This window comes from Staurois parvus, unplaced genomic scaffold (assembly GCF_062004578.1).
Source record: "Staurois parvus isolate SC_StPar_1 unplaced genomic scaffold, SC_StPar_1.0 ptg000401l, whole genome shotgun sequence".
NCBI lineage: Eukaryota > Metazoa > Chordata > Amphibia > Anura > Ranidae > Staurois > Staurois parvus.
Window position 1 is genome coordinate 4477305 of NW_028318197.1, and position 15377 is coordinate 4492681.

Genomic DNA, 15377 nt, shown 5'->3' on the forward strand with positions numbered 1-15377 from the left:
GAACTCTGATGAAAGTATTTTTAAAAATTAGTAAAAAAAGAAAAAAAGTTTAAAAAGATTGAGAGAATTTTTTTTTTAATTATTTAACTACTTGCCACCCGCCAACAATGTGTGGGTGAGAGGCGGCTCTGGACAAAGCGAACATAGCCTTACGTCGCTTTAAATTTCCGGATGTGCATGCATGCACCCCCCGCTGCCCCCTATGCCATCCATGGAGAGAACAACGAACATAGCACTGAGTAAAAGCACTACATTTTACACACACATTAGATTAGCACATTTAACTCTTTGATCACCCCTAATAACCCTATGATCGCCAACTCAACCAGCCAGTGCCCTTAGTACAGTGTCAGCATATAGAAAGTATCACTGTATTACTGCCACTAGCGACATCAGAAAGTGTCAGGAACAGTTAGTGCCGCTCCCAGCCAGGGTCAGCTAGTATTAGATTGCCCACAAACTAACGCACTCACACTACAGTTCGCTGGTCACCACCATTACTAGCATAGTGTTTGTATGGTTCAATATATTGATCACGAACAGAACTAGTGCCTCCTTTGTATACTGTCCCCAAAAAACGCAGTGATAGAAGGATCTGCCCCATTTGCTGTCAGCATTAGGGTTTTTAGCCCCTCCACTGTTTTTCACTGAAGATTTGTATCAATTGATTGTGTGCCAAAGCAATTAATACGCACAACAATACATGGTCGCCCACCCAAATTCAGATCTTGCCAGACAATTCACATGGAAACCTATCACAGTTTCTAAATTAAAAACTTTTTTGGGCCTAACCCTCAACATGGGCATTACAAAAAAAGAATAAATTACGGTCATATCGGTCCATAGAACTGATTCATCATATGCCTGTGCTGTAACATATATGCCCAATATGGACCAGCAAAGTACTGGTATGTTGTTGGACTTCGAGTGGTTATACTGGTATGATGCCTGTAGCTACAGGCATCATCCTGGTATCGTTTTTTTCAGCTAGCGGTCAGCTTTTATGTAAAGACAATCCTAGCCACTAATTAGCCACTGGAAAGGGACTCATTCCCTCCCCCCCCCCCCCCCCCAACACCGCCTTTCAAGGTTTTCTTGGGCTCTCCCGTCCCACAGGGGAACCCAAAAATGCACTCGGCAGTTCCCCTGGCTGGCAATAGAGCTGACCGGAGACTGGAATGCCTCCAACCATCTCTATGATCTAAGACAGACAACCACCACAACATTTTTGTTTTGGGTTTCATATTACTTAAAATCTGGCATTGGAGTGAAGATGTAACCAGTAAATACCTGTAAGAGGTGCAGTATCAGCAGGACTGAGCTGAAGCCATTGTCTTGCATCTTGATCAATTGCCACATCTGTAGGTGTAGCTATCTCAGGGTCCTCGTCACAATTTTGCCAAGGCATCAGATAAATCTCTGTATCACGGCTGTATCCATTTGTCACATCACTGCTGACACTATCAACTGCAAAAAAAAGTTAGAGCTTGTTAGAAAAGCGACCTAAATTAACAGAGCACTCTAGAAGAATGAATGGTCAAGAAATTAAGCAGACCAAGCACGTGGTTTTTCTAAGTAACAACTAGTTAAATGCAAACACCACCAAAAGGTTACATGTCTTTGCTGCAAGGTTGCTGACAAGTCTCCATGAAATAATTTCACTTTAAATTCCCAATTCCACCAAACTGATACAGTCATAAAAAAATAACTAAAGCCTTTTATTGTTAGAGTAGGAAATGGTTAAAAACACTGGCAGGGTTTTTAATTTAAAAAAATAGAGTAAGTGAGCGCTTGAATAGATGAACAACAGCTGTACACCAAAAAAGGCACCATATACAACCTTCAGAGACGTAGATATACAAAGGAGGGGGAGGTGCAGTGCTATACAAACTAACAGACAATAATAAAATCAAAAATCAAATTCATATAATAGACAGTGACTGTGTGCTAATAAAATAAAGCCACTGGATGGCTCACCAGATACGCAATCTTTATGCGCATTTGTATATACTGTCACCGGACCTCTGGTGTCATCAGACTGGTCTGGTCAGCATGACTTTCGCTGCCTGGCACTCGGATAGATGCGGCTGCTCTGTAGATCTGGCTGGTTTTCACCAGAGCTCAAATAAACAGAGAGGGCCACATAGTGTGATATCCTTAAAGTATTTTATTTAATATACAGGCACAGGATAAGGGAAAGCTACAGGTTGGACGCCACGTTGCCGGCGCCACGGGGGACCCCGGCGGCCATCTTTGTCATCTGGGTCAGTAAAATTTTTTATTCATTGGATTGTGTCTGCTATCCTGTGCCTGTATATTAAATAAAATACTGATGACCAGAGGTCCGGTGACAGTATATACAAATGCGCATAAAGATTGTGTATCTGGTGAGTGCGCAATCTTTACATTACTTATCACCTTGCGGTTCCAATTATTGGACGTCTGAGGATCATCTCGGATCTTAAGAGCACCCCTTCATTGGACTCTTTTATTTATTTTGCACTTCTTTCACTTTATAGCCACCATCCAGTGGCTTTATTTTATTAGCACACAGTCACTGTCTATTATATGAATTTGATTCTTGATTTTATTATTGTCTGTTAGTTTGTATAGCGCTGCACCTCCCCCTCCTTTGTATATCTAGGTTTTTTAATTAAATTTTTTTTTTTAAATGTGTTATTCACTGAGGAGATGTCTCTTCGCTTCCTGCCCCATAGACACAACAGGAAACATGAGGCAACTCGCTTCAAATTCAAGGCAATCCCCTCTAAGACAGTTATCACAGAAACAAGTTTCCCCTTTGGAAGTTTTCCTATCTGCGCCTGTTCTGGTGGCAACTCAAAATTTTGGACTTTCCTTCACATTTGGCCTTGCGGACAATGGTTACTAGGACAAATGGAGAGGATGAATCTGCTCCAACAGGAGCGCAGACAGCAATAAATATCTGACAGGGGTAGTAACCCTTCCCTTCTCAACACCAAATTTAAGAACTAAAAAAAAAATGTGGCTTTAGATACACTCTAAAAAGTCAAATTATGGTTGAAAATCACACAGCCCTTACTCAAGTTTTACCTCTTTCATGATCAGTACTTCTTCCATTGCTCTGTTGGGCATCTGCATGCCACTCTAATTCTGCTGGGCTGCTGCTCCGTCGTATCATTATCTATATAAGAGATATAGGTAAAATGGAGACTAAATTACTGTACAAGTTCATTGCATTACAATATTGTGTTCCAGTGGAGAACACTGCCAAACTAAGAGTGAACTGTTTTATAACCAGCTACATTCAGGTTATAAAATATTTTTATATTTACCAACAGCTAAGTAGAGAAAGGACCTAACTGAATACAAATTATCCACTTGACCTTCTGAGGATTTAACCCCCCTTCCTGACCAGGCCATTTTTTGCATTATGGCGCTGCGTTACTTTAACTGACAATTGAGAGGGCATGCAACACTGCACCCAAATGAAATTTACGTCCTCTTTTTCCCATGAATTGAGATTTCTTTCAGTGGTATTTGATCGCCTGTGTGGTTTTTATTTTTTGCACTATACAATAAAAAAAGCGTCAATTTTGAGGAAAAAAAAACAATATTGTTTACTTTTTGCCATTAAACATGTCCAGTAAAAAAAATAAAAAAATCAAATTTGGTAAAAAAAAAAAAAAAAAACAGGAAGTGAGAGGAAATACCTGCAAATTAAGGGAATTCCTTGAGGATACCCAGGTCACCAGAACTAGTGTCCCCATTGGAAGATTTGACCTCTATTACTTTTCTGAGGACAACCCACAATTCAAGTATTTCTTTAACTTTCACTTTCAATAATAATGGTAAACACGACAGAGAGGGTGAATCTCCTTAATGAGGGGAACAGACAGCAATAAAAACTGACCAGCATTCTTATCCTCCTGCACTCTATCCAAAACTAAAGAAAGTTTTGTCTTTAGTTATACTTTAATGTGGAACTTTATCTGCAGCATGTCTGTTTTCAGACACTGGTTGGCCACTACGGATGCAACTTTCAAGCATGTGCTTGATAATTACATCAGCCCGCCACCTGGCTTTTACAGATGCCAGGAATGTACACTGCACTACACATATGCACCAGCTTGTGTACAATTTTAATACAATTGTCAGCAAGAAGGGACAAAGTTTATTTTTCTATACAACTCTACCCGCTAACAATTTCTGTAATTAAAGTTTAATTTTACTTTATATGACAGTACTAGGCCTTGCCACTGTGAAAATGTTTGGAAAAGAGATTCAAGGTTCGCGCCAATACAGAGTGCGGGGGGCTCTAGAATATTTTGTCTTCGTGAAGATCGTAATATCAGTTTTCTCTGGGTTTGGTAATCCTGAATCAGGGTCTGGAGCTTGAAGGCTTCAGTGTCTTGAGTGAGATGGAACCATCGATCCTGTGAACAGGTCTTGCTAGAGACCTGCAGGCAGTCTGACTGTACAGGTGTGCACATTAGTAATAAGCCAGACCTGATGATAGCTCAGGGCTCCCATTAAGAGACACAGACTTGTCAGGAGAGAGCTGTGTGCTCCAGCCATGAGGGTTGTGTGTTCCTGCCAAGGGAGAATTCAATGCCCACAGGATGGGGAGTCAGGACAGCTGCGCGAGTATGGGTAGACTGAGAAAGATGAGGCGACTAGTGAGTCCAGTAGGCTGGAGAGAGTCTGTAAGTCTCCGGAAAGTAAGAGAGCCGAGGTGTAAGGAGAATCCCTATTCAGAGGCCAAGAGTGAGCCCGTACAGCACAGTGCTGCAACTAAAGGCTGAGTGAGCCAGGAAAGCCAGAGACCTGATAGCTAGGACTACAAACAGAGAGCCAGGTGGCTTAGTATTTTTTGTTATTTGTTTTGCTGTTGGAGAACCCTTGCATGGCCAACTGTGTCTGTGGACTTTGCTTGTTCAAATAAAAAGCAGGGCTGCAACAATTATTTTCATAATCACAACATCATAAGTGTGGTGTATAATTAAGTTAATATTTAAAGTTTAACCGCTTGACCTCCAGAGGATTTACCCCCCTTAATGACCAGGCCTCTTTTTGCTACTTGGCGCTGCACTAATTCAACTGATAATTGCGCAGTCTTGCAATGCTGCACCCAAACGAAATTTACGTCCTTTTTTTCACACAAATAGAGCTTTCTTTCGGGGGTATTTGATCACCTGTGCGCTTTTTATTTTTCACGCTATAAACAAAAAAAGGCCAAAAATTTTGAAGAAAAACAATATTTTTTACTTTCAGCTATAAAAAAAATATAGTAAACTCAAAGTTGGTTATAAATTTAGACCAAAATGTATTCTTCTACATGTTTTTGGTAAAAAAATCCCAATAAGTGTATATTGATTGCTTTGTGTGAAAGTTATAGCGTCTACAAACTATGGTATAGATACTGCAATTTACGCCATTTTTTTGCTATACAGCACTGTGCTAGTTTAACAGACAATTGCGCGGTCATGCAATATGGTACATAAATGAAATTTACATCCTTTTTTCCCCACAAATTGAGCTTTCTTTCAGTTGTATTTGATTGCCTGTGCGGTTTTTATTTTTTGCGCTATAAAAAAAAAATGGCTGACAATTTTGAGGAAAAAAAACAATATTTTGGACTTCTGCTATAAAACATGTCCAGTAAAAAAAAATGTAAAAATCAAATTTAGTCATAAATTTCTGCCAAAATGCATTCTGCGACATGTCTTTGCTTAAAAAAAAAAAAAAAACCAATACGTGTAAATTAATTGGTTTACGTGAAAGTTATAGCGTTTACAAATGGCGGGAAAGATACTGGGATTTTTAGTTTTTTTTTATACTAATAATGGTGACGATCAGCGACTTATGGCAGGACTGCGGCGGACATTCTGACATTGGGGGGTACTGACTTGGGGTCACTGACATCCCCAGTGACACCAATACAGTGATCAGTGCAAAAAAAAAAACAAAAAAAAAAACACTGACACTGTACTAATGGCACTGGGGAGGAAGGGGTAAGTTTATTATTCAGGAAAAGGGTTAACTGTGTGAGGGGAGTGTTTTACTAGGGGGCGGGGGTGTGTACTGCAGGGAACACCGCTGATCGGGAGAGAGAAACTCTTCTGTCCCGATCAGCATGTCCTGGAGCTGTCAGGGAACTGATATAAAGCACAGCTACTGCAGCTGTGCTCTCTGTCAGCGATTGCCGCCGATCGCCGAGACATAGCCGGTAACGACCGGCAGTGACCCGGCCACTGACATCCGTGGCTGTGATCGGCGGGACAGGTAGGGCGGCGGAGCGCCTCGCGCGCGCCCCCTACCTGTTTTCAAAACACACGTTTTAAAACGTGCTTTTGCCCAGCCGTGCCGCCCTGCCGCCGTATTTATACAGTGGCTGGGCGGCATGTGGTTAAAAAAAAAAATATATAACTTATTCTTGAATATCTATATGCAGTGGTAATTATAAACAGCTACTGTACATGATTAGCAAACAGAATATCTAATCCACTCTGAGAATAACAGACAGAAGACATATACACATACACACAGATTACATGTTGAACCTGGTACATATCATCTGACACAGAGATCAACATTTTTAAATAAATAAAAAAAAAAAAACTTAAAAAGACCCAAACAAAACACTGCTTGCAGATTTTCAGACAGTTCTGTATAATACTATGCATGACAGTCTCCCTTGTCATAGGCAGGTGGATTGATACAAGCTAGTAAAATTAGAAAAATAAGGGGCTTATAAATAACACGTATCGCTGAATGTACATTATCTGCCCAGTAACCAAAAAACCATACAGCAAAAAGGAACGTGAAAAGAGATTCACAGAAAAGCGGTTACATAATGGACAGAAAGCGATACTCAAAGTAAATAAAAAAAATTATGCTTTATTACACAATACACATATGAACATATAAAGTAAATACCTCAGTTAGCCATCACCTCAGTATGAGATAATACATAAATATTGACCTAAAATCACTTAAAAACAGACGTTATGACCGGTCAAAGTAATGAAGTGCTGCAAATATAATGACAGTTGGTCTAATAAATATGCAGCACTGACACAATGGTTACACCGCCATACAGGTCTGTTTTTAAGTGAACATGTGCATGTGAGGACAAGAAGAGCATATCTAAGCTGGTCTGTCTGGATCTATGCTTTACAGTGCTTTACTGTCAGTTTACTGACACAAACTGAGTGGACAAGTAAAGAGTCCTGCTTGCAGCTGCTAACAGTCCCCAGTGCAGCATCATTATCTGTCATGGTGTCCCCAGAGCAAGTAAAAACCTGAAAACCATGTCCAAATAATGTACACAAGTGGGGAGGCCTTCCAGATTCTGAGCATGACAGGCGACAGTATCAAGGAACTCTCACTCTCAGATTCAAATTCTGAATAACAACCCACGGAGAGCAGTGGTTTAGTAACAGGCTCAGAGGAGGAAAGGGTGCCAACAAAGAGAATCAGGTGATCTGAACAGCAGCAGGCAACCACCAGCAGTGCAGTACATACTGGAGAAGTGACAAGCATCAGCGGCCCAATACACCCGGATAAAATGCCAAGTACAAGTAATGAGGAGTCACATCAGCCGCAAAGGAGTAGGGCCCATATTAGTGTTCCAGAGGAGCTTTCAAATCCTGTATGGCTTCCTCCCAATTCAGACAGAAGCCAAAAATTTCACACCCATTTATTTTCTTTTATTTGTATTTTTTACCAATGATTGACTTAATTTACATTTGGACCAATGCAATTTGTATGCCCACCATGACATTGCCAAAAATCCAAATTTGCCTTTTGCCCATCCATTCCAGTAGAAGCCTGTCACAGTTGAAGAATAAAAAAATTCTTACACTAAATATGGGACTCGCAAAAAAATTAATTTCACTTCTATTGGTCAACACATCCCATATGCCCCTCTATTCCTTCAATATGCCCAGGACAGGTTATGCAATGATCAAGAAGTTTATATACTTCAATGACAATTCCCTATGCCCTCCACAAAATCATCCTTTATATAACAAGCTGTACAAAATTAGGCCACTTATCAATTTTTTTCCCCAAAAAATGTTCTGAAATGTATACTTCCTACAAAAATACGTGTGTTGATAAGTCCCTTCCCCATTTTACAGGCAGGCTGCGCATCAAACGATATATCCCCAGTAAATCTGCCTGATAAGGGGTTAAGGGGTGAAGTTATACAAACTTTTTGAGAGGGTCACAGGGTATATGTATGACTTCTGGGATTACAAAGGAAAAGACAGCAAGCTGAAGCCCCCTGGATGATCAATCTATGTGGGGAAAAGTAGAAAAATTGTGTGGGACTTTGTACTACCCCTATTCCATCATGGATACCACACCTCTACGTGAAAACGTTTTACACCAGCCTTCCAATATTCCCTCACCTTTAGCACAGCAAACTGTAGCTTGTGATACAGTGTGATCGAATCAGAAGGATTTACCACAAAGACTTGTCACCAGAAAGCTGAAAAGTGGGCAGTCAGCCAGTTTGCGGAATGAAGAGATTTTGGCCTCTAAATGGAGGGTAAACATGATGTGTGTGTCCTTTCTTCTATCCACCAAGCCACCTCAGTGGAAATCCAAGGAAGGCACAGTCTGGTCCAAAAACCTGATTGCATACACGACTACAATCAGTTCACAGAAGGTGTGGATTATAATGCCCAGATGATGATGCACTACCTAGCTACCAGAAGATCATTCATTAATATAAAAAAAAAAAAATGTAAATTTTGCCTGTTCCAATTGGACTTGTACAACTGCTACATTATCTATTATAAGTCCAAAGAAAGACCTGGCACCTACCTAAAGTATCAAGAGAAGATTGTAACAGCCCTTATTTATCAGGAAGACCCTGTGCCTGAACACCTTCATTCTGATGTAGTGAGCAGGTCGCAAAAGAGACACATCCCAAATATTCCCCTACCAAAACAGGCCAAAAACCGCCCAAAAAAAACCCCTGTGTATACACAAGTAATAGAATAAGGTGTGACGCCCATTACTATTGCTCCCAATGTCCCTCACAACCTAGACTCTGTACAGAAGACTGCTTCCATTGTTACATACATCACTATATTAGTGAGGTATGGAAAATATATTTCTCACGTATCGGACTACCTGCCATTTCCCTATATCTTATATGTCATGTGTACCAATCATTTGCCTGTTCTTTCAACCAATTTTCTGCCTGCTCTGACCATTTACCTGTAAACTGACTGTGCATCTACCTGCCACTTTAACTGACCCTTGCCTGTTAATCGACCATTTTGTTTGCCTGCTGCCTGGACTGATCTTTTGCCTGCTGTGACAGTGCAAGGACCTGCCACTGTCATTGTGGGATTGCAGACAACACAGTATGCAGGGAGGGAGCTCCAGAGTACTGTTTCAGAGCACAGAAAACTAAGCTTTTGTTTTTCTCTGGGTTTCACCGTGATACAGGGTCTGGAGCCTAGAGGCTTCAAAGACCTGTGGTTGGGAAGAAGCCTCCACCCCTGTGTCTAGATCTTACCTGATCAAGTCCCTAAGCCTAATATTTCTTCCTGCTTCCTGGACTAGTTCTTTGGCTTTTTGCTGACCATGTCTCTGCCTGCTGCCTGTACTGACTCTGCCCTGTTTATTGACAATGTTGTTGCCTTCTGTCTGCACCACATCTTTGCCTGTTTGCTGACCATGTCTCTGCCTGGCACCAGTACTGACACATCTGCACGTCCCAATGGCTATGTTTTTGCAAGACATCAATCTCACCCATCATTTACAGACAACTGCATTACTGGAACCTCAGTTTCAGCTTTCTGTACTTCATGGTCAGCAAACATATACATGTGCTATGGGAGCAGCCATGTTACCAGTAGGTGAGACCTTTTTTGGCTATGGCTATCCCCATACTCGAGAGCAGTAGCAGAATGTGTTTTGGCATGTAATTATATGTGCATATTGTGTTAGAAATGTTTTCTTAATTGACAACTTAAAAAAATGCATTTTCTTTCCACATTTTCCAAAAACTTGTGGCAAAACAAAATTAAATTTTCAAAAGATTCATTAGGTCTCTTAGAAAATATCTTGGGGTATTTGCTTTCTAAAATTTTTTGGGTGTTTCCACTTTCCTGGTGCTCAAGGGCCTCCAAAAAAAGTGAGAGGTAGTCAGGGAATTTGGTGTAATTTATGCCCCTAGAACGCCTGAAGGTGCTCCTAGGCTAGGCTGTGAAAAAGTCTCACAAATGTGGTATCTGTACACTCGGGAGGAGTAGCAGAATGTGTTTTGAGGTGTAATTCTGAATGTCTATGCTGTGTGTGAGAAATAAATTACAACATAAAAAAAAATGCTTTTTACTGAATACCTTAGACCAGTGGTTCTCAACCTGTGGGTCGCGACCCCTTTGGGGGTCGAACGACCCTTTCACAGGGGTCCCCTAAGACCATCAGAAAACACATATATCCGATGTGTAAAGAGCAGCTACTGTGTAGAAAGCAGCTGTTGTGTTGAAAGCAGCTACTCTGTTAAAAGCAGCTACTGTGTTGAAAGCAGCAGTATTGGAGGTAAAACGACACTCATGAATTATAATTACTGGGTAAATAATTTTATGGTTGGGGGTCACCACAACATGAGGAACTGTATTAAAGGGTCACGGCATTAGGAAGGTTGAGAACCACTGCCTTAGACTGTCTACTTTCCAAACAGGTAATTTGGGGGGTATTTATACTGTTTTAGCATTTTAGGGCAGTAAAAAAAAAAAAAGATAGGCAGTCAGAACATCAGGATTGATCAATGTTTAAAGATATTTAAAATCTATCTATCTAATATTGCAGTTTGTAGACTCTAACTTTCACACAAACTAAATAGTATACACTAATTTGGGTTATTTTTACCAAAGTAATGTAGCAGGATACATTTTGGCCGAAGTTTATGAAGAAAAAAGCTTGTGTGCAAAGTTTTATAACAGGAACTAAGAAAAACGTGGGTTTTTTCCAAACTTTGCATTTATATAGCTAAAAATAAAATTAAAAAAAAAAAAAACAGTGCTGATTAAATATCACCAACAGAAGGCTCTATCTGTCTAAAAAAAATATTTGAAATTAATTTGAATAGTGTTGTATGCTTGAGTCACTGCCATTCAGGTGTCATTGGCGTTGAAAACTGAAAAATGGCCTTGGCAGGAAGGGGGTGTAAGGGTCTTGATGTGGTTAAAATGCCTTTACTGAGATCCAGCCTGAACTCAAATATTGTATGGACAAAAGAAAGCACATAGGAGGAAATAAATAAATTAGATATTGTGATACCATTATAATCGCCAGTTTATTAAAAGCAAAACAAGAGTACGCAAACATATAGCAGCAATACAGCACATCGCTCAAATTGGGGTATGTAATGACATCACAACCAAGTCACACAGGAAGTCTTCAGGGGACTCTGAATGATTTGTGATGCTGACAATTCATCATATACAGTATATGTCTGCAGACAAACAGGAAGAGGAATTCCTTCTTTCAACAACGCAATTGAAAATCAACACTGCAAACAATAATTGCTCACAATAGGTGCTAAATCCAACTTTGTTTATTCTATCTCATAAAGCTTTACCAAATAGTGAAATCTGGAAAAAGAATATAATCTTTGGTCACTACCATGCTATCAATATATGGATTGTGACCCCTTTATGTTTGTTTCATTGTTACTACAGCCAAATAGGCCCCTGCCTGGGCCCATACTGTCATTATATACTATATGAACCTGCCACTTTTGTGTTACTCTTTAAAGTTGTAAATTTATATTTTGTACAAATACTTTTTCAATAAAGCTCTTTTGGAACCATAAATTTTGAAAAATAAATCAATTCTAATTAATCATCATTAAGCAGATATCAACAAACTCCAAGCGGCTACATCTCTTGGTGAAAAGAGAAATTGCACCCTGAAAGTGTTCTTAGTAGAAACTGAAAGAGATATATAAGGAGTAGGTGAAAACTGTAGCAAGGAGATCTGTTATCCTGCTTGTCAATACAATCAATTCACATTTAAAGGAGACATGATAGTAACACAATAAATAATACAATACAAATTAAAACAACTAAAATTGACCAACACTAGAATAGGAGGAAAATGAACATTTATTAATGAAACAGTTGAAGTCGAAGTCTATATTGAGACCAAAAGGGTGGTATGACTTCATTTCATATATCTACCAAGTCTCAAGTTGGGAAACCTCTCTTCTTATATTACTACTGCGCCAGTGAGGGATAAACCTATCTACTCCCACAACACTGCTACCTGTAGGTTCTTTGACATAGCACAAAGCATAACGCCTTGCCAAATTGTGTCCTTTGAAACCTTTTCTTATATTGGCCAGGTGCTCTCCTATCCTTACTTGTAATGTCTGCATAGTCCTGCCTATATAATGGAGGCAACATAGGCACTCCAGAAGGTAAACTACATTCTTACTGGAACAGGATATGAATTTTTCAATGTGAAATCTACATTTGGTCACAAAACAGAACGAACTGAAAATATCCAGTTAACCCCCCAAAAAAGAAACATTTTTGGGTTGTTCCAGCAAATTGGCAGCTATGAGTCTTCCTAAAGATAATCCTGGGATTATCAGGGAGCAAGGAGACAATGATCTTATGTTCAATCCTCTGGTGCAGAGCAATTCTGTCTTATGCATAGGACTTGCCTCTTGGAGATTGCCTTCAACCAGAAGGGATGATGACAGTTTTCTATGTGCTTGTGTAAAGGTGATTATTTTTCTTATAGATGGCGAGGTCCAAGAAATTAACATCAGTAGTGCTCCATTCATAGAGATTTATGCCCAGTCATTATTATAAACTCATGTAAAGACTCAAAGCTACCCCTCCAAAAGAGGAGGGCAACATCTAAGTCAATATTTCAAGCCTGTCTTAGGCCTGAGATCTCCACAACAGATTCTCAGGCCTAAGAGAGCCATAGCGAATGCCCTCCATGGCTACCCCAGTCTTTTGGAAGAAGAAACTGCCCTCAAATCAAAAAAAGCTGTGTCTCATGAATGAATGTTTTATTGACCATGTCTAACTGCAATACTATTTTCTCTAGGACCCAATTAAGCAAACTGCTTTGTTTATAATGGTTAGAATTAAAGCCTCTGACATAGTTTGCCTACAGGAGGCACATTTAACTGCAGAAACTATCCATTATATAAATGGTAAAGATTATACTACGCAATTTCACTTGATTAAGTACTCTCAAGGGGTTGGTATCCTACTCTTTTAACTCAGCCCATGTGTCCTGTGGTCAGACCCTAGTGGATAAAATTTGCTGTTTTATACTTCTGGAATATAACTGGTACTCTCCAAAATGGGTTCTTGCTACTGCATCCCTCCTCCATTTAATGTGGCTGTTATTAAATGCCTTGAATAATTTATAGCTGACAAAAGCAGTGGCATAAAGTCCTCTTCCTATACCTATAACAGCCTTAGAAGCCATAATGTCTAGCATAGATATCTCGAATTGTAAACATAATGGCATATGCATAATACAAGATATTTGTGTTAAAAACTATATCAACATTTTTTAATTCCTTAGAAAAGAATTGGACCTCCTCCCTTCTGAAAAATCAACCTATACACGCATCAGTTGTTGCCTACTGAAACATCCAGTAAAAACAATATATATACCCAAAGTATCTTTACAGTTCTATAACTCCGCTACTCCTAAATCAGGTAGTATAACCCTATTTTATAACCGTCAACAATGCAAATCAGAATTTAATAAGACTTCTCCCTTAAGTGGGAAAAAGACTTAGAGACTGAAATCTCTAATGAGCAGTGGGAATGTGCATTCGGGAATATGTTTTCAGCTACTTGATGTGTTAACCTTTGGGAGCCAAAGCACAAAATTTCCACAAGATGGTATCTAACTCATTACCAAATGGCCAAATTCTCAGAACAACATAGTCCTCAAAGCTGGAGAAACGGCGGTCAGATTGGTATTCTATTACATATATTATGGACATGTAAAAATATTAGAAGATATTGGTATAAAGTCTTCCACATGATATCGGAAATTAGTGGGATATTAAAATAACCAGATCCTACCCTAGCCATTTTGAATATGAATATAGATACATATCCAATACATTATCAACTCTTAGTGACACATTCTTCTAGCATCAAGACTTACCATAGACTAGACAGTCTATGAGAAATCTGTAGCTTACCTAAATGATAAAATAACTACATTTGACAAAGCTTGGAAACCGTGGTCCAACTGGTGCAGAACTGTAACCTAAAATATTATTATGTTTAACCTTTTTTTGGATACTCTAAAATTATTATTTTGTGGAACTAGGACTGTTAGGAATTCTTCAATATTTATTATTTTTCTCTTTGTTAAACTTTACCGCAACACCTATACTGTGATATTGTGTAGCTTTTCACTGTCCTGTTTTTGTTTTTTTTGTTATTGTAACTATATTTGTAAAACCAAATAAAAATGTATTATGGAAAAAAAAAACAGTGGCATAACTAGAACCTTCAGGGTCTCGCCATGGGTCTTCTTATGGCTCTTTCAACAATGGCTTTCTTCTTGCTACTCTTCCATAGAGGCCAGATTTGTGGAGTGTACGACTATTAGTTGTCCTGTGGACAGATTCTCCCACCCGAGCTGCGGATCTCTGCAGCTTCTCCAGAGTTACCATGGGGCTCTTGGTCGATTTTTTGATTAATGCTCTCCTTTCCCAGCCTGTCAGTTTAGGTAGAAGGCCATGTCTTGGTAGGTGTACAGATGTGCCATACTCTTTCCATTTTCTGACAAAGGATTGAACAATGCTCCATGAGAGGCTCAAAGCTTGGGACATTTTTTTTTTATAACCTACCCCTGCTTTAAACTTCTCCACAACTTCATCCCTGTCCTATCTGATGTGTTTGGCCTTCATGATGCTGTTTGTTTACCAATAATCTCTAACAAGCCTCTAAGGGCTTCAAAGAACAGCTGTATTTATGCTGAGATTAAATTACGCACAGGCGGACTATTTACTAATTAGGTGACTTCTAAAGGCAACTGGATGGAGCACACCTGTCTCCTAATGGGAGCCCTGAACTATGCCGAAGCCTATCGTTATATGGGTTGTGCGTACCTGGACACACACCTTGCTGGTCTTCAGCATGACCTGGACATTGGGTTGGAGATTTCTTCCCTCCCAAAGTACTTAAATCTCAAAACTTCTGAGCCCAATCCAGGAATACCAAAATCCGGAGAAAGCCAGAAAACAGTCTTCTCCACTCACAACATCGATACTTCGGAGTCCCGCACCCTGCATACGCGCAAAGCCTGTGTCTTTTCTACTATGACTATCACAGTGGCAGGGCCTAGCATTGTCACAGTTTTTGTTTGCTTGAAAA

The 15377-nt window shown here is 39.6% G+C and overlaps 1 protein-coding gene across 4 annotated transcripts in view; it reads right to left on the bottom strand.

Moving 5' to 3' along the window:
• Positions 1 to 15377, bottom strand: part of RALGAPA2 (Ral GTPase activating protein catalytic subunit alpha 2) — a 489478-nt gene that overhangs the window by 299950 nt on the left and 174151 nt on the right. For all 4 annotated transcript variants that reach the window (XR_016314086.1, XM_089686528.1, XM_089686527.1 and 1 more), the window contains 2 exons: positions 3073 to 3163; positions 1291 to 1467 (listed from right to left, as the gene is read on the bottom strand). Coding sequence is in view for 3 of the 4 variants with exons in the window: in XM_089686528.1 (XP_089542654.1) it covers positions 1291 to 1467; positions 3073 to 3163 (268 nt within the window). In the remaining variant the exon portion in view is untranslated. The remainder of the gene's footprint in view (positions 1 to 1290; positions 1468 to 3072; positions 3164 to 15377) is intronic.